The sequence below is a fragment of the Poecilia reticulata genome, chromosome 4 (genome assembly GCF_904066995.2).
Source record: "Poecilia reticulata chromosome 4, P_reticulata-male-v2, whole genome shotgun sequence".
Lineage (NCBI taxonomy): Eukaryota > Metazoa > Chordata > Actinopteri > Cyprinodontiformes > Poeciliidae > Poecilia > Poecilia reticulata.
This window is the reverse complement of record NC_088833.1, coordinates 25871309-25896739: the sequence shown is the minus strand read 5'-3', so window position 1 is coordinate 25896739 and position 25431 is coordinate 25871309. Positions and strand designations below refer to the sequence as shown.

Here is a 25431-nt window from a genome sequence, read left to right as displayed (position 1 = left end):
CCGCCTCACTGACCTGTGTTGCTGGTTTGAGCGCGGCGACGGTGTCCTTGACGAGGCGGAGCTCCGACGGCGTGACGCCACCAACCAGGAAGAGGAAGAGCAGAGGGTTGTCTCTGGGACGTGGACGGCTCACCTGGAAATCAGGACAGCTCTGTTTGAAGTTGCTGACTCAGGTTTCTATTCTAGACTCACTTTTATTTGGTAAACAGCCTCCCCTGCTTTTAGGAACCCTTTCACACATTTCCTCCGCAGCTCGCCATGTTTGCTGCTCTGCCTGTGCGGCTGCTGGGGAAACGGCCCAGCTGGACGCCTGTGATATGGTTCTAACTGTGTCTGTACGCTTTGCTTTCTGTGTGGCTGCAGACAAAGCTCACCACACACACACACACACACACACACACACACACACACACACACACACACACACACACACACACACACACTGGTGTCATGATGGCTGACACGTGGAAATGAAGGCAGGTGTGAGCACCTGCTTATATACACGCACACACGCACAAATGTCCCACCATCCTGTGGCAGAGGAAACTCCCACAGACCCTTTCCAAGAAGTCCTTCTGCAGCAAACCAGGGTCTAGTGTTTCTGGGAACCTTATTGGCTGCTGGGTCAGAAAGGCGTGGTGCGATTGGTTGGCTGGCGGCAGCCGGGATGAGCCTGCGAATGCTAACCGAGCAATCAGAGTCGGAGGGGGGTTGGATCCGCGGCGAGGGTGGCTGAACACGTGAAGCGGCAGGCGGTTGGGCTGAGGCGTGTCATGGATGCGCTTAACGTGTTCCTCGGGCAGAAAAAAAAAAATAAAAAATCTGAAAAAAGAAGGTGTGAGTGAATATTATTATATTATTTAGGCTGATCCTGCTTGTGTTGTTTTACAGTTCGACATCAAGCCAGCTCCATGTGAGAGCACAACACTGCCTGTGTGCATCCACAGACACACGGTGTGAGCCATGTGTGCTGCCATGGGGTAAACAGAGGGAGGGACACCGAGTGGGGAAAAAAAAAAAAAAAACGTGTTTCACGGTCTTGCTCTTCAGGAGAGTCTCGCAGATTAATTTAAGAGCTTACTGCTTACTGTGTGCTGCTTTTGTTTTTAAACGGACCGACAGCGACTTCATCTTGTCCAGCTGAAGGGTCATAAAACAAACACAGAAAACATGAAAGGACTTCAGATTGCAGCCAATCGAGCTTTTTAGGGTAAAATCTAGAGTATAAGGCAAACTGTGCAGCATGTATACAAACTATGGTACACAGAATAACTTACTTGGGTAACACTTTATTTGACAGGTGTGCATAACACTGACATAACACCTGTCATGACCATGAAGGAGTCTTTATGAATGTCTATGACTGTTGTCATGAAGTGTCATTTGGTAAATAATGACACTTTTAATGCAAGGTTTCTCTAAAAGTTGCATTGAAAGTTCATTAAAAGTGCCAGCTTTGCATTAAAGTGTCATTATTTACAAAATAATGCAAAGTTGGCACTTGTAATGGACTTTCAACTATTTTTTCACCCCCCCCCCTCTAAAACCCCGACAGATTCTTTCTTCTCTAGCAGCAGACCCTCATGTTTGTGCGCTGCTGTCATCTTGTGGATCACAGCTGATCCACCTTTCACTGGTAAGCTTGAGATGATCTCATCTCCTGACGTCTCCGACCCAAACACGTCCAGCGGTTTCTCATCAATAACGCCGGTGTCCAAACAGTGCGTTGGGACTCATCTGACCTTTCGCTGAAGCCTTTAACACTTAAACACGCGCCAGCCGAAGCGAAGCCATAGGAGTCAGACTCCCGGGACAGAGTGGGACTTTGTTTCAACGGAGACTAAACACGCCACAGCAGACGCGCACAAACAGTTGTGGTCGGAGACGCGGCGCAGGCCGTCGGTGGGGCTGGAGCTCAGACAGCGGGGTCCGGCCTTCAGTCGTATAAACTGTGTTCGCAGCGGGCGCTTTGGGTAAAAATAGAGGTTTTTACGGCGGTGTTTTATTGCGTAAAGAGGGTGCGTGCGCCTCGAGTTCAGGTTTATGGCTCTGGTTGCTCTGAGTTGCCACTTTTCACGCCAAGTTTCCTAACAAGTGTGGAACTAGGCCACGGCTCTGCTCACTTGTGTAATTGTTAAGTCGAGGTTCTTTATTTTGTTTTATCCTCAACTATAATTATGATCTAGAAGAAGGCAGCCTTCGCCAGCGCCTCCATCTGTAGTCGGTTTCTTTTCTCCCACAGAGAAAAGAGTTATCACATATTCACAATACTAAAAAAAAAGAGGGATTAGAGTGTTGAACGGTTATGACATTGACTTACTGGGTGAGTTTCTCACCCACGATGCTTTTTTCACATTACAAATACAGACTGTACTTTATTTAATTGGGATTTAAATGTGGCAGACCAGAGTGAAGTGGAAGGTTTTCAAAAGTTTTACATTCAGGGATCTGGAAAATGATCAAACATAACTTTGTTTTTGTTTTTTTTAAAGTTGTGACATTAAAAACATGAAAAAGGTCAAGAGGGGTTGATACTTTCGTAAGTCACTGAATGTGGAGCAAACCCCCCACCGCCCCATTTGTAAATGGACCACAGACATTGACATGATCACCAGTCTGTTTCAGGGCCATACGAGCCTTTAGACGTGAACGTTCAGTAACGATTCGGGGCTTTTTCTCAGCTGGGAGGCCCTTCAGCTGCAGCGTTTTGAAAAGGAGCAGCTGGGGACTCCATGTGGAGACACGTGGCTGTTGGTCCAATAAAGTGTGATCTCGGTGAAAAGGCCGGCCTGCACGGTGCTTTTCTTCTGAGTTAATATAGAACGTGTCACGTTTTTAATAATACGTCCCCTGGCCAGGGTTTAGCCCTGGACTTTGTTTTGTACAATGAATTCATGAACTCGACTCAGGTCATGTTCCTACAGTAAAGGAAGGAAGCCACTTTTTGGACAATAGGAAGTATTTATCAAGGTGTGTTTTGACAAGAGGTTTCTGAAAGTTTTTTGTTTTTTCTCCCAGAACTTTTTTGAGAGAAAAAACTCGCCTGCTTTTTTGTTTTTTGTTGTTGTTGTTTTTTGTACTGTGGGTCTAAAAGCCGTGCCGTTTATGCAGAACAACATAAGCGAACTGAGTCATGCGTGAGTGTCGCTCCGATCTGGGGAAGAAGATTTCCATCCACTGGAATAGCAGAGCTTAAATTGTTGTGCTTGCAAACAAAACTCCAAAACTTTTGTTGCAAAATTTAAGATTAATAGAAAATATTAACTGCAGGCAGGGAATAAACTGAGTGTTGACAGAAATAATTTGCTGATAATATCACCACCTCTTTTTTTTTGGTTTTTGCCAAAAGATGATATAAGAAAAAAAAAAAAAAAACTTTTGGAAAAGAAATGACTTTGGTCATTATTTTAGGAAGGTGACAATATTGAAGAAGTGAGAAATATTTAAGATTTTGTGGAGAATTTATCCGTTCTCCATGCTGAGTTCTTGACGTATGAGGCTGAAGAAAAGTTGGTGAATTAAATTCATGAGTTCCATTTATTAATAGCAAAATACAGCATGTCAATTTCTCATGTTACCTTTAGGAGTCAACAGGACAAAATGGCAACAAGTAACACTTGGTAACTTCCTTTGTTAGCCTGTCTCTAAGCTACGCCCTAAAGAGGGCGTTCCCTGGTGTGTCATATCCTCTACCCTCAGCTTTGAGGGTGTTTCCTAATATCATTTCCTTTAGCTTTAGCTTTGCAACTAGCTAAAAGAGATGGAAGGAAAACACAGAATAATTTATTCTTATCAATTTCTACCCACTTGTTTGTGATTTCTGTGGTGGAAAAAACGGGATGGGAAAAAAAACGACCCTATCGTTCCTGAAAAGGTTTGTACAACACAAACAGACCTTCAGATGGCAGCGTCTAACCTTCATGAACATGCTGAATCCGGTCTTCAGCAGGTCCGTCAGCCCTCCTGACATGTGTTCGATGTCGGGGCATTCGGGTCGGTCAGGGTGGAAAACTTCCTCCAGGACCTGTCGCAGGAACGGGCGGTACGAGGCCTGGAGGGAATGCAAACACACGGGAAGGACAGTTACGGACCAAAACAACACTTCAAGCGGCGAGAGCCGTAATTAACTCTCTCTGTATACGATTAATACGAAGCCTGATTTCCCCTCTTCACTCTGTGCTCATCATCCGCTTCGTAGTGTTGTGTAAAATATCTCCCCACAGAGTTATAAACAGCTCATCTCGGCCAAACAGCCTGTTGACTTGTGAGTCACGTCAGGAAGAGGAGCTCACACACCTCTGCAGCCAAGACAGAAAAAGCCATTAGATGTGGCTAAAAGCAGAAATTACGAGTGGGCGACGAAGCGGATAAATCAATTTAGGAATCAACACTTGGAAGCGAAATATGAAACGAGAGACTGTTTTAAAGCCGGAGATGTGAGGATATTTCTGGATTCATGAAAATTTAGCGCATATTTCGTCACAATAGAGATCCACAAGACCTAGTACTGACATAAATAACAACTTCCTGCTTTTCAAAGCAGGTAAGTAACATTTAGACACCGACAATAACAGCCTCTGGAGACAGATTATTACCACGTATGGGGTTAGGAAGTGTCCTCTGGATCCTCAGTGAGTGACTTTATTTCTTTTAAACAGAACGCAGAGCGTTTTCTTGACAAAAGAGATACTTTTAAAAGGGAGGGTCTTTAAAAGAGAGGGTCTTCTCCATTTCTGTGGCCGGCTGCACAGAAACGGATGGAGTGAGCGCTCTGTCCTTTACCCAAACATCAGACATTTTGCCTGACGATTATGAAGCAGCTGTAATCTTAGCTTCACATTTCATGGCACTGCTACAACAGACTGAGTCAGCAGCCAGGACAGGGAACGGACCACTGCTGGTGTTTGTGAGGAGAAGGTTCCATCGGGGGGGCGGGGGGGAAGGTTAACATCTTCAGCACCGAATCACGGCCAAAAATTGTGTTACTAAATAAATCATCATCCTCTCCAAACACTTCCCCTGCATGTTTACCCAAGATAAACAGGTGAATCACTGACTTATTTTTCTTAGTGTCTGAGCAACATGAGTGACGGGTTATATAACAGTATTTTAACTTCCCACCAACACATCAGCAGCATTAGCTTGCAATGACTTTTTAGGGTAATACAGCTGATTCCTCTCAGAGATGGAAGAACAAAATGGCTGTTCTGTTCTTGTCGCTTGTTTACGACACATTCTGGGCAGAACGTCTGGTGATTGTGATTGGTTAGAGCTGCCCTCGGTAGAGCTGAAAAGCAGAACCTCAGCTAACCTCCCATTAAATGCCGTCTCATGCTCTTAATGGGTTACCTCTGAATGGTAAAAACCCTTCAGCACTAATAAGGACTCACTTCTTTTTTTCCCCCACCCAGCTACTCAGGACAAAATGTACCATTTATAGCCCTTAAAGCTGACGGATCAAGAATTCAAAGCGGGCTTTTTTTTTTTTTCACGAGAGTGAAGTTTGCTGTCTCAGAGAACAATAAAGAGCCAGATAAGACCTGGCAGAGCTTGAAATAGCAGACATCTTTATATAAACATGCTGGCCTGGAACACTGGACACATTCTTACTCTGGATGAGGCTGAGGCTCGGTGACACGTCAGGGGCTTTGTGCCAAAAGCCGAATTAAATCGTGACCGACCTTTTTCAATCGCACCTCATTAAAAAAAAAGGATGTGACCACATTCACCAAACTGTTGATTCAAGCACGCCTACAGATATAAAGTCGTATAAATCTTAATACACGCAGATGGCTTCCCCCCACCCCCACTTCTTCCTTATTCCAACAAGCCCCCAAATTAGGATTTGGGAAATTCTGCGATCTGAGTTGCCTAAACTAACATATGCCTCCACCGATAGGTCAGAGTACAGAAGCCGATTTTGGAGTAAACAAAGTAATGACTCATTGCATGTGCATACGCAACACCAGCCGTAAACAGGTCGAGCCTTCGGCCGCGCACCTTTCCTTTTTCATCGGATATTCACAAAGCTAAAAGCAGTCCAATTAAACCGTCGCCTGAAACACCCACAGGACCAAAAACAACATCAGAATTACTCACAGCTTAGTGACGCGGCCTAAATATTCCTCTGAAAACACAAACATGCATGTTAAAACGTGCAGAACAAAAAATAAATAAATAAAAAATGAGTATCAAGTTCTCCCGCCGGCTGTGGGGTGGCGGGGAGCAGGGTGGGGGGTTAGCGGTGTCTCAGTGGAGAAACAAAAATAATGGCTCATAACAACCAAGTCTGACACTGATAGAAACAGTGAGAAATATCTGAATGGAATGTCTTTGGTAGGAATCCAGTACAAGACATAATCAGTCCTGTTGTTCTGATTTGTTCTCGAAAAATGTGCCAAGATTTTTTCTGTTTTTTGGTATCATTTTTCAGATTGGACACACGGTTTGGAGTGTATGGGTTAGCTTTGCTGTGCACGCCGCTCGGTAGCTTAATAAGGATCAGTTTGTCTGACTCTCATCTTACAAACTCGTCAACAAAGCAACGAGTAGCAACAAAATTTAGCTTGCGCTTTGACCACGAAATTCCTACTTCAAAAAACAACATGGCTGATCAAATCAATGTTTGGTTCTCTTATGCAACTCTTGTATCTTTTCTTGCTAAACCTAACCAGGGTTCTTGCACCAGCAGGTGAATTAGGCCTCCCGTCTCTCTGGAGAGCTCGGTTTATTGGTTCAGACTCATTCGGTCTCAGCACTGACCACTTGGAGCTAATTTAGCTTCTCCTTTTCTTGGAACGCAGTCCAGTTCCTGCTCTCTGCCGGCATGACTCAAATTATGACTCCAACAATCGGCGGCATAATTAGTGCCAACAGATGAGCTGCCATGTCTTCATTAATGTTGTGTGTTTACTTTGAAATCTTTCTGATGAAGCAGCTTTCATATGTATTTATATAACACTAATCACCACATAAATAAATAAATAAATATGCGTACACCAGTCTTACTGCTTTCTAACATCGAACCCAGGATTTGAACCTTGGGGTGCCCCAAATGTGACTGATGAGAAGTTACCTATTGACAAAGAGAAATCCCTCATCTTTAGGTAAGAGTCAAACCAACGGAGGACCAAGCAGTGGTCCTCCGTTGGTTTGACGGAGGACCACTCCGTCAAACCAACGTGTATCTTTGTGTATCTTGAGCACAAAGAAGATTTATTTTTAACAATACCGAATTGGACAAAAGGATTGGATAATAAGTACTTGAAAAAATGTTTTGGGTGTTTAATTTTTTTTATATTTTGGCTAAACTTTATGTATCAAAAACAAAATAGTAAAGACATGAAAAGCTTCATCATTGCTAAAAATGTCAACATAGTATTCTATTTCAGCACCAGGAAGACTTATTGTTGCATTTTTATTTTAAATATAAAAGCAGCTAGATCATATTTTCTGTTGTAATTGTACATTCTCATATAAATACGAATCTCCCACCAGGCATGCCTCTACATGAGTGAATTAGAACTAAAGCCAAAGTTAAACAATGAATAGTTTTGCTGAACGTCTGATGAGGTTGAAATTTAGAGTTCCTCAAAAATAAAATGATTTCTATAGGTTTTTAGGAGCAATACTAGCATAATGTGAACGAGTGACCTCCCATGTCTTTTGAGATGGGATTCATTCAGACAAACAAAGAAAATAATGAGACTGGAGAGTCCTTTACCACCTTTCTGCTGACAGCCTCATTTAACGGTACTAAAATAATAATAAAAAAAACACAAATTTTGGTGACCCAGAACAACTTGACTTTTTCTCTTCTCATAAAAACCTTTTATCAGCACTTCCAGGAAAATGGGACCTTTGCACATAAAAGAGAGCGGAAGATTGACAGCCATCTGGATCAAAGAATATCCAACTTAGAGGAGCCCAGCTGGGAGAGGCTGATGGATTTCTGATGTTTCTCGAGAACAGGCAGTAGCTGGTAGATATCACGCTGTTCTCCTTTCATATCAAGTCATTTCCATAATTCCTCTGAAATACGGATGAACAGATCTCTCCTGACAGGAGGACGGCTGCACATTTGCGTCAGTAAGGTGCTGACATGTAATGTGAAATAATTATCTTGCTTTTCATTGTCGTTCAAATGTAGCAAGACTGTAACCGAGTAGTGCAATTCAGTAATTCAACTTTTTGATCATTAGAAACACATTCATACTCTCTTTCATGGTAAATGGGGATAGCATAAGCCAAAGTTAAAATACACAATTTCTATCTTTTCAGTTATGTTTCCAAAAATAAACAGTTAAAATTTAAAATGGTCTTCCTCTATGCGTGTCTTACACATAAAATCCTGTCCATTTTTTATGAACATTTAGTCATATTTTTGGACATCAGGACATTTGTAGGCACTTTTTATCTAATGAGTTGCCCTCTATACTTTGATAGACTCATGTCAATAATTGAAAGTTGTCCTTTTGACCAAATTAATACAGCATAACTTATCCTAGTAAAGACTGAAATATTTACCTTTACCTTTAAATGTTAAAAGTTACAGTTGAGTAACATGTCTTTAGGCATGAATCCAGTAGAATTAACAATTAATTATGCAAAAAAAAAAAAAAAATCAAAAGTTTTTTTTGCATAATTAATACTATAGAAGGGTTATGAGAAAAAGGAAAAACATTGGGATTTTTGGGATCCTGGACAAGCCCCCCAAAGTTTAATTTGCTAAGTTTTTGATGTGATGACTTAAGATGGGGAACAAATTAAACTCCTAAGTAATTTAAAACCCTTCTGGCTGCTGCAAACCAACTATCTTGTGACTAGGCCAGCCACTAGGATCCTCCACACCTTGTGGCTCTTAATAACTTTGTTGTGAAGATAAAATTTAGTGTTGCTGTGACAAATATGTAAAGTAGAGCTTCACAATGTAACTAATAACAATTGTTGCAGAATTAATGTTTGTTATTTTGAAGTCGCAAAGAACTGTTTGGATGCATCGCTTGGTAGAATAATGTATTTTAAAATGCATGCATACAACGTCAAGAGCCCAGTTATAATTAAGCTCACAAAAAGCGTTGGGGAGTTTGTGGTCAAGAAAAAGAAAGAATTAAAAATTATAGCTCAATTGTTATTAATGTTGCCATTGCAAAATTCTGTGTTAATAATAATAATAATATCAATGGAAATATATAAATAATAAAAATGCCTCCTAAACTAGGACAATGTCAGTGACCTGGTGGACTCCGTCACTTGCAGTGTAGACGGAGCGCAGCTGCTTGAGGTGGTCTCTCATGTGGCTCAAACCTCGGAGGGTCTCAAACATCTTCCCCACTGCAGAATGGGCTCTTTCTGTGGTCAGTTCCTCTGCAGCTGCACAACCTAAAACACAAAACAATTTATCAGGCTTTATTCTAAACTTATTCAGAGTTTTACATGAAAAAACAATAGCCTGCATCAAAAGTTAATGTGAGTCAGACTCACTTTATACGTGGCCAGAGGGAGAAAAAAAAGAAAATCTTTTTTGACAAAACATCAGGATTTGGAGAAACAAGAGGCCACATTATGCAGCACTATGCCTTTTGTGGGCCATTTCCTCAGCTGGGTGTGCACTGAAACCAATTACCAAGGTAAATACACGGACGTTTGAGGACAAGGGCTCCTTTATTTCCGCTGCCATATAATTGAAAGGTAATGTTCCCATCTTTCTAAAGAAGTGGACAGATAAGAGAAGATTGTGAAATTAACCAGAAAAAGACAGTGGCGATGTTAAGAGAGAAGATGGGGTAATAGAAAGCAGAGGGAGGCACAAGAAAAAAAACAGTACAAGAAAATGACAGACAGCGAGACAGACAGGGAACATGAGGACAGAAAGATGAAAAGCAAGGGAGAGAAGGACGTCCTCCTCCAACACATGGGTGTCCAAAAAAAAAAAAAACGATGGAGGAAGGAAATGTGTCCTGCTCTTCTGTTTTAGTCACTACGCAAGTCAGGCTACCTTCAGATCATGAAAGGTAAAGGTAAAGACTTTATGAACTAAAATAACACCAGTCAATATCTAGGTTGCATTCTAAGAATTGCAGCATCTCACTGGACCTTTCTGTCTAAAGTAAATGCTGTTTTGCTAAAACTGTATTATAAAACATGCAGCCACAACCATATTGTGAGAACACCAGACCTGCACAAAACCCCCAGGAACAGCCATGACTCCATGCAGGGCTGGGTGAGCGTGTGTGTGGACGCATGGATGACTGACAATTTCTCTGCAGAGAACTTTGTTGTTTTTAGAAGTGCAAATTATTCCACATGTTCTGACTGACCGTTATTGACCGGACCATTAAAGAGCAAAACTGTAAAACTACAAGCTTTTATATGTTGTGTTGTAAGCTTACTATCTGTGTTTGTGCTGCATATGGCAAGTTTTCCTTTAAAAAAAAAAATTATTCACCCATATTTTTTATGATTTAAATACAGCTATGCTACTGCCACAACCGTACTAGCAGCTATCAGCTTACAATGCAAAGGGTTCTGTACCAGTCTTTAAATAAAAAAAAGAAATCATAGTTTATTTGGAGATCTTGACATTCTCAAGTTTCCAACGCAGTTTCAGATGAAACACTTTCACACGATAAGAAATGATCTAGAAACAGATTTTCCACAATATTTTATTTTTCCATACTTGCATATGGCTCCTTTGCTGTGGCTCTTGTAAAACAAATACATGTTTTTAATTATAAGGACAGTAAGAAAGTGTGGTTTTAGCAGTTCTTTGCATGTTTTCATGCATTATCTGCATAAAATATCACAACACAAAGGCACCAATACTGCAGTTCAAACTGTGTGCTTAAGATTTTAAAGTGGGCAAATTATCCTTTTTTATTTCTCACTCAGCTTGCCTCATTCTACAAATAGAAAAGTTCTTCTTCTTATTATTATTACCTTACCAAAAGTTACATGATTTATTTTGCTCAAAAATTTGGCAAAATAATTTAATTAAGGGTTCATTTCCCTAGTTTTTGCAATAAAACACTTCATTTTGCACACACTTGTAAAAATATAACTTTTTTGTAGTCTGAGAGAGCAACATGGGGAAAGTGGCTCTTTGAATTAGAAAGACTGCTGCGCCCTGGGACATGGAATATAATCTGGAAACACAAATATTTTCCGAACTGTGTTTTCTTTTTCCATACTTGGAAGTTACTTGTATGAAATGACATACTTTTCCAGACTGCGTTGGAAAACCCTGCATTAAAGCGACTCCAGTGCGCCGCCAACTGAACGGCTGAGCAGGTGGTGTCACTCTGAGCCTTTCTTCAGAAAGTTGGACCTACTCGTCTTTATTTGATCGTGACAGTGCAGGCAACAAACGCCAAATGATAAACTGCAAACAGAATAACCGGGAATGAAACCAGGCCCTATCTGCCAAGTCTACTCACGCAAAGTTGGTATGCAGAGCTTTGGCTTCAGTGTGATAAGGCTTTGCTTTTCAGGGGGGGATAAAAACAGCTGCATGTGGTTTTCAAAAAGAAAAAGAGAGAGAGAGAGAGAGAAACTCAGAAGCATCCGCGTGGATCAAAACAGTGAAGCTGGACACCAAACCACTGAGCTGAAACGATAAGGGCCGATATAAAGAGAAAAGCTGCAGGTTTATGTCAAAACTCTGGATTCATCCACCATCCCACAGCTTTGATATCAACATCAGACACTTTGCTCAAAAAAGTATCACTAAATGTAAAAAAAACCTCTGAAACTTCAATGAATTTTACTGGAAATCTTTGTGACACAGCAACTCAGAGCAACATATATTTGTGGAGTAGAAGGAAAATAATATATAGTTTTCTCATTTAAAAAAAACAGTGGGGTGAATTTGCATTCAGTAATCCGTATTATGAAACCCCAAAATAAAATCCAGTGTAACTGATAGATAGGAGAATGTGTTGACAGGGAAACTATTAGTTATGCCAATAGTTCCCCAAGTCGAAGAGAAACTGTTGAAAGAAAGACACAACAAGACTCATTTGCCTTCAGCCATGTAGGGGGCGACTGCAAACATGTGGGAAATGTTCCTCTGCTCAGACGAGATCAAAACGTTGGCCTGCACTCAAAATGTTGTGTGTGGTACTGAACTCACACCGTGCTTTCCTTCAGCGGGGACAGGGGAGCTGCTGAGACACAACGGGAGGTAACAACGGGGCATTCCCTGGACAAAGACCTTTAAAAGACTTTAAACTTTGGTGGTGGCTCACCAAACAACGATAATAGTTTGGATCAAAGCGTCTTCACGTTCTTTATCCAGTAGATTTTTATTTGAAGAAAGTTCACAATTATGCAATTTGTTTTTGACTGAACAGCAGTCAGGTGCAGTAATGTAGACGGATTATTACTCTGATTACAAAAGAGTAGCTAACCAGTTTTTTCTATCCAAAGTAATTCAGGTCAGTGGACCAACAAGCTCGTCTCCTAGGGACAAACAAAATACAGCGTTGAACCCCCGTCACTGCAACATGTTCAACTCAGTGACTTTGTCTTTTTTCCACCAGAATAAAACTTATTCTGAGCCACTAAACCAATTTGACCCCTTAAAAAACTCTTTAAATTTTTTAACATTTATTGGAAGTGTTGTTTTTATTAGTAAAATTTTAGTTACAAATTTTATTTCTATCATTAGATTTAGATGCAAAAAAAAAAAGAAAATTTAAGAATTATATGAAAAAAAGAAAACCTTTTCCAGAATGAGCCCAACTGAGTCTCATATTTTAGGTTGTAGTTTAAGCTTATTAAAGAGCAAGATTTGACTCTGGATCCACAGGTTGCAGATCCGTGTATTATTGCAGATCTGCTTCGCATCTCAATCATGTAGGAAGATGCAGACCAGAGACACAAAAGTATGAAAAGTTTTGGTTTGTCAGTAATAACGTGACCAGATGCTGATTTCTCTTTAAGAAGCACAGCACAAGATAAGAAGATATGAGAACAACATTAAAGACATATTTTTTCCAAGTCTGCCTGAAGTGAGTCATAATCAGTTATTACATTAGGAGCAGAGGAGATGTCACACTGTGTGTGTGAGTCAAAACACTGCTTTACTGGTTTTTCAAAACTCAAAATACTTAAGAAATTATTTTTTACATTTCTACATGTATTCTATCAATAATGAGGAGGCCTACCTAAACACAGAAATTTTAAAATGTCTGAGTTAACGTTCAGCCGAGCAACGTTCAACAGAGCAACGTAGCTGTAATACATTCAGTCTTCATTTTATCGACTGGTGCTATACCGAACAAACCAAACAGCATGTATGTTTTCATTTCGAAGCTGGACAGGACTGATTTCATGTCCAGTGTCTGATGCAAATATTTGTTTTTATTGAAGCAACACAGGGTGGAATCAGATTACATGTGATCAAAATAAGATTTTGACACATGTACGGTAGTAGCTGTTTTGCTATTTGAGCTTTCATTCACTGCTATAATTGCTTAAAACAGGAACCACACAAACTATTCGCAATCATACTGCAGACGATAAAAAAAACAACAATCAAATAAGTTCATCTGGCAGCTCACTGCACCTCTCAGCCTTCCAGCTTGTTACAGTTTGACGTCTTATATGGAAAGTAATGCCTCTGTTGGTTCCGACATTAATTTGTTTCCAAATTTCCATTTCCATGGTGGTCAAAGGTTTTAGGACTGATCTGACAAGCAAGCAAACCCTGTGGCAAAGAGCACACAAACAGCTAAAATGGGAGGATTGCTCAAAACAAACCACAGTTGACATATATGGTATATCTCAGGAATACAATTTCCCACATGAGGCAGATTTGGTCTCATTTTGTCGTTCACCGGGTGTTTTTATTTTCAGCAGAGCCTCGCTGAAACAATGAGGAATAGAATGTACGGAGTGGAGCGGCGGGTAGAAAAAAGAACAAAGATCCGAGCACGTCTGTCTATTATCACTGCCACACTGTTCTGCTCACAGGAAATAAGGTCTCTGCTGCAGAAGAACACACAGGGAACATTGGATTAGGAAAAAAACAGTCGGTTACCTCAACAACCCTCCAAACACCGCGACGGCTCGCCCGCCCCCCCCGACCCAACAATCGAAAACAATCACTCCGCTCTCAGAGCAGGAATGCAGGGAATGAGACTACTTATAAATATCCGAGCATATTTTGAAACCTGATCAGATATGCTATTCTGGTCTGGGAAAGGTATGATACTGTGTGATGGTTTGGAGACATGCAAAGACAGAGAGAGAGAGAGAGAGAGAGAGAGAAACTCAGATGAATCTGTGAAATCCTGTGAGGAATGCTGGGGACGAAAAACTCTCTGCTGCCGTTTCTGAGGATGAAAGAGAAGAGACGGATGTGGTGGGTTAGAGCTAAGTGATTATCGGGCCCCCTTTCCTATACACGATGCTGCCTGTCAATATGTGATTCATATGGTGGCTGCTTCCACACAGTTGGTTCATGAGGCTGTCACATGGAGAATACAGACTGAGGGAACACACATAGAAAGCATCGCAAAACATTTGATTCTGTCTTAAAGGTTACTGCATGAGACACAAAGATGTTAATTGATGTCGACTAAGTTTTACTTTGGGAGATTAAAGGATTTCTCAAACATGCATAACATGCTTTACATTTATATGACGTAAAGCTGAAAAAAGTTGATTTTGCATAATACTGACCCTTTTTACATAACACTGCCCCTTTAAAAACAAAGTTGAATGTTGCTTCTGCTTCTTTCTGAGCTTTATTTTTTCTAAGTAACAGCAAAAATAATCAGCATAGACAAAAAAAAGAGACTGCCTGCTCTCTCACCAGATTCTTTTTTACTGTTGCTGTTGATCCGTCTGTCTGACAAATGTAAGACATGCAGAAAAAAAGACTCAGAGAATAACAGTGAAATAAAAGCCCCCTGATATAGATGTGTCATTATGAAGTAGAATAAATAGCCAAAAATCTCTAAGGTTTGAAGTTTTCTTAATAAAAACGGCCTTCTTAAATCAGACAAATACGCCTCCAAAAAATCGAGACCACATGAAATATTAAATGTCATCAATTTGACCCCATGATTTTTTTTTCCCCCTCAAGAGAGAACCAAAAACTTTCCTTCTGATTGGTCCCCAACATAAAAACAAATAAATGAGTGTACATAAATGTGAAGATGCTTTAAGAACCATAAATTTCCACCTAATAAATATTATGTGTTAGCAGCATTTTTAACCCATTTACAATTTATGTATTCAGCTTAAAGAAAATGACCAAATGAAGACCTGAATTACTGCATTTAAATTTAAAAATATGTAGTGATCCAAAATGTGAAACCTGAACCGATTGTGATCTTTTTTTTTTTTAGAAAAACAAAGAAAAATCAGCTTTCATTTAAATACATTCTCTTTGTGTTTTTTGACAGAGAAAGAACAAAATGTAACGGTACATACGTTTAGTGGTACAGATAATCATTGACAAGAAAATCAGAAAAAGACAGCTGGCTGCACGATTGCTTTTATTCCAGCGTTGAGGTGTAATATTCGCCGCAGTGGCCCGCTTAAGAGAAAACACAAGACCCGTTAATCTGGGGCTGCTTCACAGACTCCACAGGAAGTAAAGAACAATGAGGCTCAAACTGTTTATCGCCCCCCAGCAGCCCACCACAAACACCTCGGGGCATCAAGGAGCTACAGCATCTCTCTCTGATCAGACAGCTTGCTGAGACCAGCAGAGGTTTTAATAGAGATGTGAGATTTTCTTCTATGTGGGTGCGAATGAGTCGAAATGCAAAGCGACAGGAGCCCCCTCATGAACACACAGCAGGTACAGTATGCCAGCATGGCAAACGTCAGACGGCTGACTCAGCGGCTGGCGGACCAGCATGGCGGTCGGGTGGGTGGTCGGTGTTCTGCAAGATCTGGTAGAACAGCGTTATGGTTAAAAAAGGCCACGTACTTCACAACTGTGGTGGGGCAGTAGGGGGGGGGGGGACACAAGGCAAAGGGATGCACATGTTTATCAGCCTCTGTGTTTTCATATAAGCAGGATGGACATGCAAATGTGAGCCAAGCAGCGGCTTGGCAGGGAGGCAGTCAGGGGGAAACACCTTTCTGCTGCCAGAGGGGAGTAATGTCTTCTGTTTGATGGTGCAGTAAATGACTGACAAAGAATGCTGGAATGCCGGCCTAAATTTGGAAAGTGTGTCAAAAAGTGTTACGTTGCCACTTCATCTATACGCCATGAATTAAAATGTGTCATCTGCTAATTTTCTCGTCCGTCTAAATGACTTTTCAAAACGCATGCACGCACGTGCCAGAACAGAAACAAAACTGAAGTTATCTTTGGATCCAGAGTTAGCACACAGTTTCAGTTATTACATCTTGAAACCAGCGATCAGACCCAGAATGTGGTTTATAGTGATGGAAACCACATTCCATCACTGTGAACCTTCACAGCCACATAAACTCAGCTACAAAGCCAGCCTTCCATCACCATGAAGAACATTTCCAGTTAAAGGACTAATGTCTCAGCAAGATCTGGAGAAACTCATCCATGCGTTTATCTTTAGTCGCAAAACTGAAGACACTGTGATTACTGCCACAGTGTCTTCAGTTTTCTACTTACATAAACGCTGAGTTCCTTTGATACAAGGTAAAAAACCAGCCGTTTACAGCCGCATTCAATTAGTAGTAGATGAAACATTTATCAATATACTTGATATGTACTTGCTTAATGATTCTGGTGATGGCGTTGGACAAAATGTAACGTTTATTGCTCGTTTCATAATTATCGTGATGTTTTTATGGTGTAAAGCATTTTCCAATTGCCCTGCTGCAGAAATGTGCAACACATAAACTTGACATTCTCCGGTAAACCTGCTTTATCATTCGTGCAAATTGCAAAACAAACTGATGTATCTAAATGGGATTTTCTGTGGTGAACCAGCGCAACGTAACGTAAAATAGGAAGTGAATTATATACTTACTTTCCTGAATGTGGTGCAAGCGAAACTCTAAGAAGTGTGTGTATAGTTTTGAAGATGTTCTGTGAAAGTCTCAGAGAAGATCAGTGAGCAAACGACAGCACGAAGACAAAGAACGGCTTTTTAAATTAAATTATTCAAAATATTTTTGTCTCTAGAGATGCAAAGCTGGTGGTCAAAAACACCTTCAGCTATAATTGCAGTGCAAGCTGCTTTTACAAACTAGCTACTCATATGAAATGCTTGCAACACATTTAACTTTGTGTTGGTCTGTCGTACACAAAGCCAATTAAATACACTGAACTGAGTGGCTGTAAGGTGGCAAAATGTTAAAAAGTAGAAGACGATATACTTCAGAGTCGACATCAAAGGTGTTTATCACAACTTTTTAAAATATGCAACACCTTTGTAACACATCGACTGAACCATTTCGTACATATTGAGTTCTACCTTTGATCAGAACAAACAAAGTCATTCGCTCTTTGATATTGTTGCTTAAGATTTGTGTTTCGACTCGCCGCGCCAAACCATTAAGCCAATTATCGCAGCCTCCGAGTTGGACTTTGATCCTCTGTGATTGCAGAGAGGCCGCCTGTTCCCAGTGAGTGTGTTTTTCTGGAAACGGGAGAACGTTCCACAGTCGCAGTTTGGCTGGCGCGCGGAGGTTAGGTAGATCAATCAGGCCAAGGGCGAAATGAAAGCCACCGATTCCAGACGCAGAGAAAATTGCATCTTTGCACGCAACGTAATACGAGTCCCTTCCTTCGTGCTGGATGACGAGTCTGAAGGAAAAGAAGTGTGTGTGAAATAGGGCTAACATCATGGTGGAGAGGGAAAGAGGCCCCCTTTTCTCCACATTGGCTCTACGCTGCGGCGGTCCGCCTCAAAGCTCATAACGTACAACATGTTGGCTCTTCTGTCTTGTGAATTATCCAGTTGTTACGCAATGACATCCGAGCGGTGCTAAAGTACACGACTGCTGCAAAGTATCTTTGGATATTGACGGGATACGTGCAGAAAAAAAAACCCTGAACAGGCTTGTGTTCCAGTGTGTTCCTTGGTAAGGCGCTATGTCGATGGAAAAAATGTTGATTACAGCTGCTGAATATTGCATGGCTTATGTAATAGCCACACGGACCATCAAGTACGCATTGATCTTTGTCAAAGCTGAATTGTTATTAGGCACTGAGACGCCGCCAAAAACACTGTGTGTGTCAGAAGCAAACTGTGTATTTTATAAGACATGTTACAGTCGCAAAAAAAAAAAAAGTCTTAATTTATCCATTTTTTGCAATCTTCAGCCTGTATTAAATTATTCTACAGAGGCAGGACTTGCATTTCTAAGATCATTTTGGACTTTTTGTCCAAAAGTGAATTGTCATTCTTTTATAGAAATAAGTTTTCACTTTGAAGTTTTTTTTATGTTTGTCAAAAAAGCCAAATTTTATTGATCACCATTGATTTGTAAAAGCAACAAAAGGAAAAAAAAAAAAAACATCCTAGACGGTGAATACTTTTTATAAGCTGTGTACAAAGCAGAGCCGCTGATTTATTAACAAGGAAAATGACTGGGAAGTTGGATGAGGGAGAATTTGCTGCCTTGTTTCTTGTGACTCAGCAAGTCAGCAGCTCATAAGGCCGTCAGAACAAACTAATGAGCTGAAAATAGTTCGACAGATGGCAGAAATTCTTGTAGTTCGTTGGCACTAGATTTTGGTGTTTTTTTTTGTTTTTTTCTGCAACGTTCACGATTATTTTCTTAATTGACACAATGAAGGAATAAAAGAAGCCTTGGAGTATGCATTGTTTCTTGATGACAGGAAATTATTTTGAGAGTACATTTAAACAATAAAAGTGCTACGTTGAAGTTATAAGCACAGTACTTCATTATGGATTCAATAGTTTTAGATTGAGAATATTTGAATATTTTTTTAGTGCAAAGTTGCTTTAAAAGTTGCATTAAAAATCCATTAAAAGCGCCAAAGTTGCATTATTTGGTAAATAATGACACTTTAATGCAAAGATGAAACTTTTAATTGACAGAATTTTTGTTTAGTTTTAGAACTAAAAATCTGAAAAGTGTGGGGAACATTTCAATTCAGCATCCAGGAGCCAAAAAAAAAATCGACTGAACTGAAGTGTCTCGTTTGTCCTTGAGACGTCACAATATTCATAACAAATAGTGATCAAATCGGACAAAACACATCATAAAGCATCTAAAGAATTATGTTTTCTACAGTGGCAATTATGTACAATTAAATTAATTGTCCAGTTTAAAAGAGAAATTTGGTTGGTGCTCTCATGCATTTCGTCTCATGCAAAGCCTTACTGACTTTGCCTCTACCAAACCTGATTCCCATTCAGTGGAACTATTGATGTTGATGAGACTATCCGTCTCCAAAATGAGACTATTCTCATTCTTCTACCAAAGTTGCTGACTACCAACTCTTGTCGCTAGCATCAAAGTCGCTAATTCTTTACAACTTCAGCTCTTTTGTTGAAAATGAAGTGCTAACACCGACAAATGACACTGAGATAAAATCCAACATCTGGTTTGAGCCGACACTTCTATAAGGAACGGAAAAATAGCCCAATTGCAGCATAAGTTCTTTCAACTTGACGGCCTTTTTTATTTGATGCACCAATTTGTGTGAGTCAGCATTCTCTCACATGAAGATAATCAAATCAAAGGACAGATCTACTGGCTCCTGCTGCTCTGAAGATGAGTCAGAAGTCCCACTAAGGAAGGTTATGTGACAAAATGTGAAAAGGTTCAACACATAGAAATACATATACATGCTTATGATTTTTAATTGTGCTTTGAAATAGAGTAAAATATGTCTGCAGGTTGTTGCTTTTTTTTTTTGTCTTTCTAGAGACGGTTTGGATCAAATGTTGCCATTTTCTTCTGGACAGTTCTACTAAATATTCATCTTACTGTCACCACTAATTACCTGCCATAAAATGAAAATAAATATGTTGTTTTTGGCATGTATTTCATCAAAAAGTAGTTAGTAGGCCTTTTGCGGTAACCAATTAATCAATTAATCGCATGCTAAATTAAAACAACCTCAATAATTTCCACTTGTATGACTTAGCAATTTTCTATTTTCTCTCTCTTTCTACCAAAAACCGGATGAGAAAAGTCTTTTGTCTGGTGCTTTTGTCTCAACTAGCCAAAAGCACAAAATTGAAGGACAGTTTTGATAAAGACTTTATGATTAATTGTATTTATCGCTTCTGTTGTTTCGTTTGTATTAGATATTTAAAATGCCTTCCAGTTCCAGCGTTAAAAGCTCATTTATAGTTCACTGATCTTCGAGAACGCGTTCTTGCATCATTTTGCCATTGAAAATGGTCTAAAAAAACCCAACAATATTATCGTTTATCGCAATAAGTTTCTGGGAGAATTTATCGTCCAGCAAAGTCATGGCAGGCCAAAACAAGCACCAAGTCCCACGATTTTATGTCTGGAAACGCTAACAATGTAGCATCAGGCTACAGCACAGAATCAAGGCAGAACTCAAAAAGAAAATCCTTTTAAAAATCACCCGTCATTTTATTATAACATATAATAAAAACAAGGCATGAAAGTAGTTGGAAAACCTGGTCTGCATTCATGAGCTCTACTTTCTAAGTGTCTGCCAAGAGCAGCAACAAAGGAAATGTGTGTGAAAGTGTAAGTTGGGCGAGATATTTAGGTTGCCTGAGTTCACAAAGTGTGTCACAAGGAGCTTATCAGCGCGGGCTGGGATTTGTGTTACAGCGGGTGAAAAGGTAGTTGACATGGCAACCCTCAGACAGATAGCGCAGCCTGCCTGGGCTGAACTGGCTCAGTGCGCCTCAAGAAGTCCCATGGTCCTCCCTCCCCCTTGTGTGCGCTGAAATCGATGTGGGGCGCCTGCATGCGTGTGCGTACAAGCAGATCGCGTGTTTAGCAGCGGGGACTTTTTCTGCCATGTGAAACAGGAGCCCTTTAATTAACGGCTAACGTTCAGGAGGGGTGTGGGGAGGCGGGGTGTTCGCTTACATTTTTTGGAGCCAGAAGGTATTTTATCATGTCGCTTTGTTGACTGTGAATTTGTTACGCAAGAAAGGGAATATTAAGGCATTACATAAGTAGGACAGAATTTCATGACGTGGCTGAAAATTGTCTGGAGATGGAAAAAAAAAAAAAAAAGCATTTGTGCTTGTAATAACAAAAGCTGTTAAATCACAATGGAGCGAGGATGTGAGAGAGGTTTTTACGGCAGACTGTAGGAAAGAGGTTTCCATCCTGAACCCGGCTGACCCTACGGAGCGCTGCTAAGCATCCATACCTGCATGTGTGTGAAGGAATGTCATTAGCACTGCGATGACTGAGGGCGTGTGAGAGCCAGACCAGGGGTTTCTGGTCCAACATGCTCGGATTTTGAATGGGTTCTTGGGCACACTCTGGCAAAGTGTGTGTGTGTGTTTGCAAGAGTGAGACAGTTTTCATCACTCCTCAATTCTAGTCAGACACCAACGGGCTACGCTGGAAAAAAAAAAAAAAGCTATTCACACCGTTTCTTTTTTTCTAATCTGTCCACAGAAGCTGGTGGTAAAGAAGCATTGCTGACTAATACTTTCACTGGAGGATGATCTGAGGTCACACACACACACATTGCATCCTTCTATCATTTCTATGCAGCTTCCTTACACTAAATCCAATCGTTACAGACCTAACACTAAACCTAACCTAAACAGAAAAACATTTCTTCTCATGAGACCTAGGATTTGGGTTACATAATCAGAAGTTGGTCCTAACATTTTTTGAAAATACACACCAAATGGCTATTAGAGACATTTTCAAACAAACACAAGTAAAGAGCCGTTCACTGTCTGGAAAACTTAGGAACAGCCATACATGAAGTAAAAGCGGCGCCAGTGAGCCCCCTGGTGGAGAAGAGCGGCAGTGCAAATAGTAAACTACATGTTGGTAAGTAAACTAGTTTACTAAAAGGATTAAATTACAAAAAGGAAATATAGTGCAATGTAGCAAACAAAGTTCATTAGAGATTTTGGATTTTTCATTTAACTTTATATATATATATATATATATAAAAGGCAAATCCTGATGTAACAAAACGAGCAACAATGTTAGACTGCCATCTTGTGGTTAAAGATGGCAGTCTTCCTGTCATCTTTAACCACAGTGTTCCTGTAACATTTTAAAGCGGACTTGTTCAGAGGTCCATTGTGTGAAAATAGGATTTTAATAAAATATTCTTTTTAAATTAAGTCGTTTTAAAAATAACACATTTTTAATTTTTATCATAAATGTTTACTGTAAATTACACTACTGTAATTTACAGTAATACACTACAATGAAATCTGTTATAAACTATGGGTCATATATGCTTTTACGGATGCCAATTGTAATTCTTTTTAATTCTTTCCATCAAACTGCTAGGAGACTACAGATGAAAATTAGCCTCTTTGGCAAAGTCTGACATATTCATGGATATTCATGTTGATTAATACTTATTGTCTCCTTCAAGAAATAATAATTAAAAAAAAAAATCCTACTCCCCAAAGAGGCAAACACTACTCAGTTTCTAGAATAGTCCTTTTCTGATCCACTTTGATAACTTTTGAAGCAGAAATGACACATTTACGGTTTGAGTGAAGAAGCGGACAAAGACCAGAGAAAAACTTTAAAAGACATCTGATTAAGATCGCCATAAACCTGTCAGAAAGTGCAGCTGCTTGGAAGTCAGATATGAAGAAATGTGAGATGACCTATTTGATGTAGATGGAGCTCCTCTGATTCACAATCATTTTGGCAAAAATAATGATGATAAAAAAAATCAGGTCAACATCAATATTTTCTGCAGAACTTTCACTTCGGTGGCAGAAAATGTGGAAGGGTTAGAAACCCTACAGAAAAGACAATGGGGGGGAGGGGAGGGGGGCCAGAGATGAGGTCAAATATGAGTAAATAAGGACTTCCTCCCCGAGGGTAAAATTCTGCACCTGGACTTCTCATTTCAGCCACACTCATAGCCCGCTCTGCAGCGGCCAACACATGTGGCCCAGAGGAAACAAGCTCATAGTGGTGCAGGTCTCCAATATTGCATCAAATGCTGTCAGGGAGTTCTGAGAACGGGACGCTTCGCAAACCAGTTCCTACGCTTTAATGAGTAACCACAGCTGGGCTGCGTCCTGCTGAAGTAAGGAGAGTTGGAACAAGTCCCGTCATAAACTCCGTGGCGGTTTCAGAAACTCTAACAAAACATCGTTTCTACTCATTCTGTGGTGTTTGAAATTCAATTATTGCTTCTCCTTAACTCAGTCGGCATGCCAGGTGATTAATTAGTATGGCTGCAATACTGTTCGTACCATATATTTGTTTTTCCATGCTTTGATACACAGCTTGTAACAGTACTTTTCAAAGTCACATTTAGAAGAATGTGGCACAATTCATTCTGCTGTTGATAGAGTAGGCTAGCAGATATTTGCTGGTTTATTGCTCCAGAAGGCTAAGCATGAGGAAATTGAGGTTTATTTTGTGTCACATCTTTGAAGTTTGTCTGTTGTTTTAGACACATTCCAGTTTTTAACAGCATATGTGTATTGGGATCAAATGTACAGACTTCACTCTGTTCTGCTGCATCAGGATGGAGGATGTTACCATTACTCTGATTTCCCTCTCTTGTTCTATTTTCTTATATATTTAAGGATTGACACAACATCTAAGAACGAGGTCTCCATGCTTTATGTGTGCTCCCAAGTAATTCAGATGATTATCTGTTACACTATAATAATTATCAGCCATGTTACACAGAAAGGAGCTCAGATTCACTCAGTTTAAAGCATCTGACATACCGAGGTGAGCGAATTTTAAGCTTGGCTTAACTGGAGATTAAAATATGAATTCTTCTCTGCACAGTGTAATAAAAGTAACAATAAGCCTAATAAGGAGATGCACTGTGTCTTATCTGTAGGGGTGGACAATATGGACTTACAATTTCATAACAATATTTTGAAGTACTACTGTCATTCCAATAAAAGTGATAAGAACTATTTATTACTTCTCTTTCAGGTAACTGTATGACCCTTGAGAAACATTCCCATTAGTAATGTACGTCTTTAGGACACCGGTCACATAAAGAAGTGTGATTTGCATCGATACACTGCACACAGTAACTGCTTTAAATCACTTTCAAATTAATTATGATTTATTGGTAATTTTGTTGTATAAACAATGGTAAAACTAACAATGCAGACGGTACGGAAAGTTTTGGAAGGGTTGAAAACATCATCAATTAGAATTTATTGTGACAACAGTAAATCAGAATTCTTATACAAACAAAAAAAATCACAATAAATGATACGATATATGCCCTGCCCTACTTGAGTGGACTATCTCAAAACAGACCAATTCGCCGTCTTGTATTTGAGAAAAAGCGTAACTCCAGCTGACCAGCAAGATGCAGAAACAGGTGTGGGAGGGGCAACACTTCATTACTCTACTCTCCATTCAGCCAAGGGAATTTCTGGCCACCAAGTGATTTCTCTGACACCTTTCTAAAAGGAGTTTAGCGCATAGGAACGGTAGACCTCGATAAACCCTTACATCAGAAAATGGACGATGCCTGTGTCTATTAAACGCCCGTGGCTTTGATGGAGCCGCCTCGGCCCGGTGGAAAACAACATCCACTCAATCACAGACAGAAACTAGAATGTATTTATGACCCACCGGCTCTGATTCTCCAGTTTACTGCGAGCCTATCCCAGGCTATCAGCCCTGTTACAAATGGCTTACCCTTTATGTGCTTTCACCACGTCTTGTTTTATCCAGAGATTCTGGAAAAATGATTGACCTTCTGTGTAGCATGCTGAAAAAGCACACAAGCTTTGTGGTCTTTTTCTCCTGTTCAGTCACCCAAGGTCTTCACCTGGGGGCCCCTGCAGCCTCTGCCACACAGAGAGGAGCAACAATAATCAAAGGTTGACAGCTAAAAAAAAAAAAAAAAAAAAAGGACGGCAGTGGGAGGAGAGGTGTGGTGGTGGGGGGTCTCCTTTTCTCTCTCTGTTTCCATGGATCCTATTCAGGACTTTAAATCTCCCCCAGTCTGAGGAACTGTCTAGTTCAAAGGCCCCTCCCCTGGTCCAGACTCGCGCACAAACAAACAGAATGTAAAAGAGTTGAACCTAGAGCGTCCGGACAGAACAGAACAGAACAAGGGGAGAGCTGGCAGAGTCAGGGAGGAGGCAGGGGGGGTAGAGGTAGCTTTTATTTTGACGGTCCTCGTGTCCATGGAGAGAAGCGTCTCTGTTCAGACGAAACATCTGAACATCTGCGGTGCTCTTCGGAGCAACATGCTGGGCTACAGTTACAAGCTGAACACAAACATGTGGGCTTTTCCACACGTAATGACGCACAACACTGCAGCAACACAACGTCTTACCAAGTGATTCTGGGTCAGTTTCT

General features: G+C 40.4%; 1 protein-coding gene across 1 annotated transcript in view; it reads right to left on the bottom strand.

The window, feature by feature from the left end:
- scfd2 (sec1 family domain containing 2) overlaps positions 1-25431 on the bottom strand; it is a 117974-nt gene that overhangs the window by 4296 nt on the left and 88247 nt on the right. Inside the window, exons 6-8 of the mRNA XM_081606572.1 lie at positions 9236-9381; positions 3917-4051; positions 14-133 (exon numbers count right to left, since the gene is read on the bottom strand). Of these exons, the coding sequence (XP_081462698.1) occupies positions 14-133; positions 3917-4051; positions 9236-9381 (401 nt within the window). The remainder of the gene's footprint in view (positions 1-13; positions 134-3916; positions 4052-9235; positions 9382-25431) is intronic.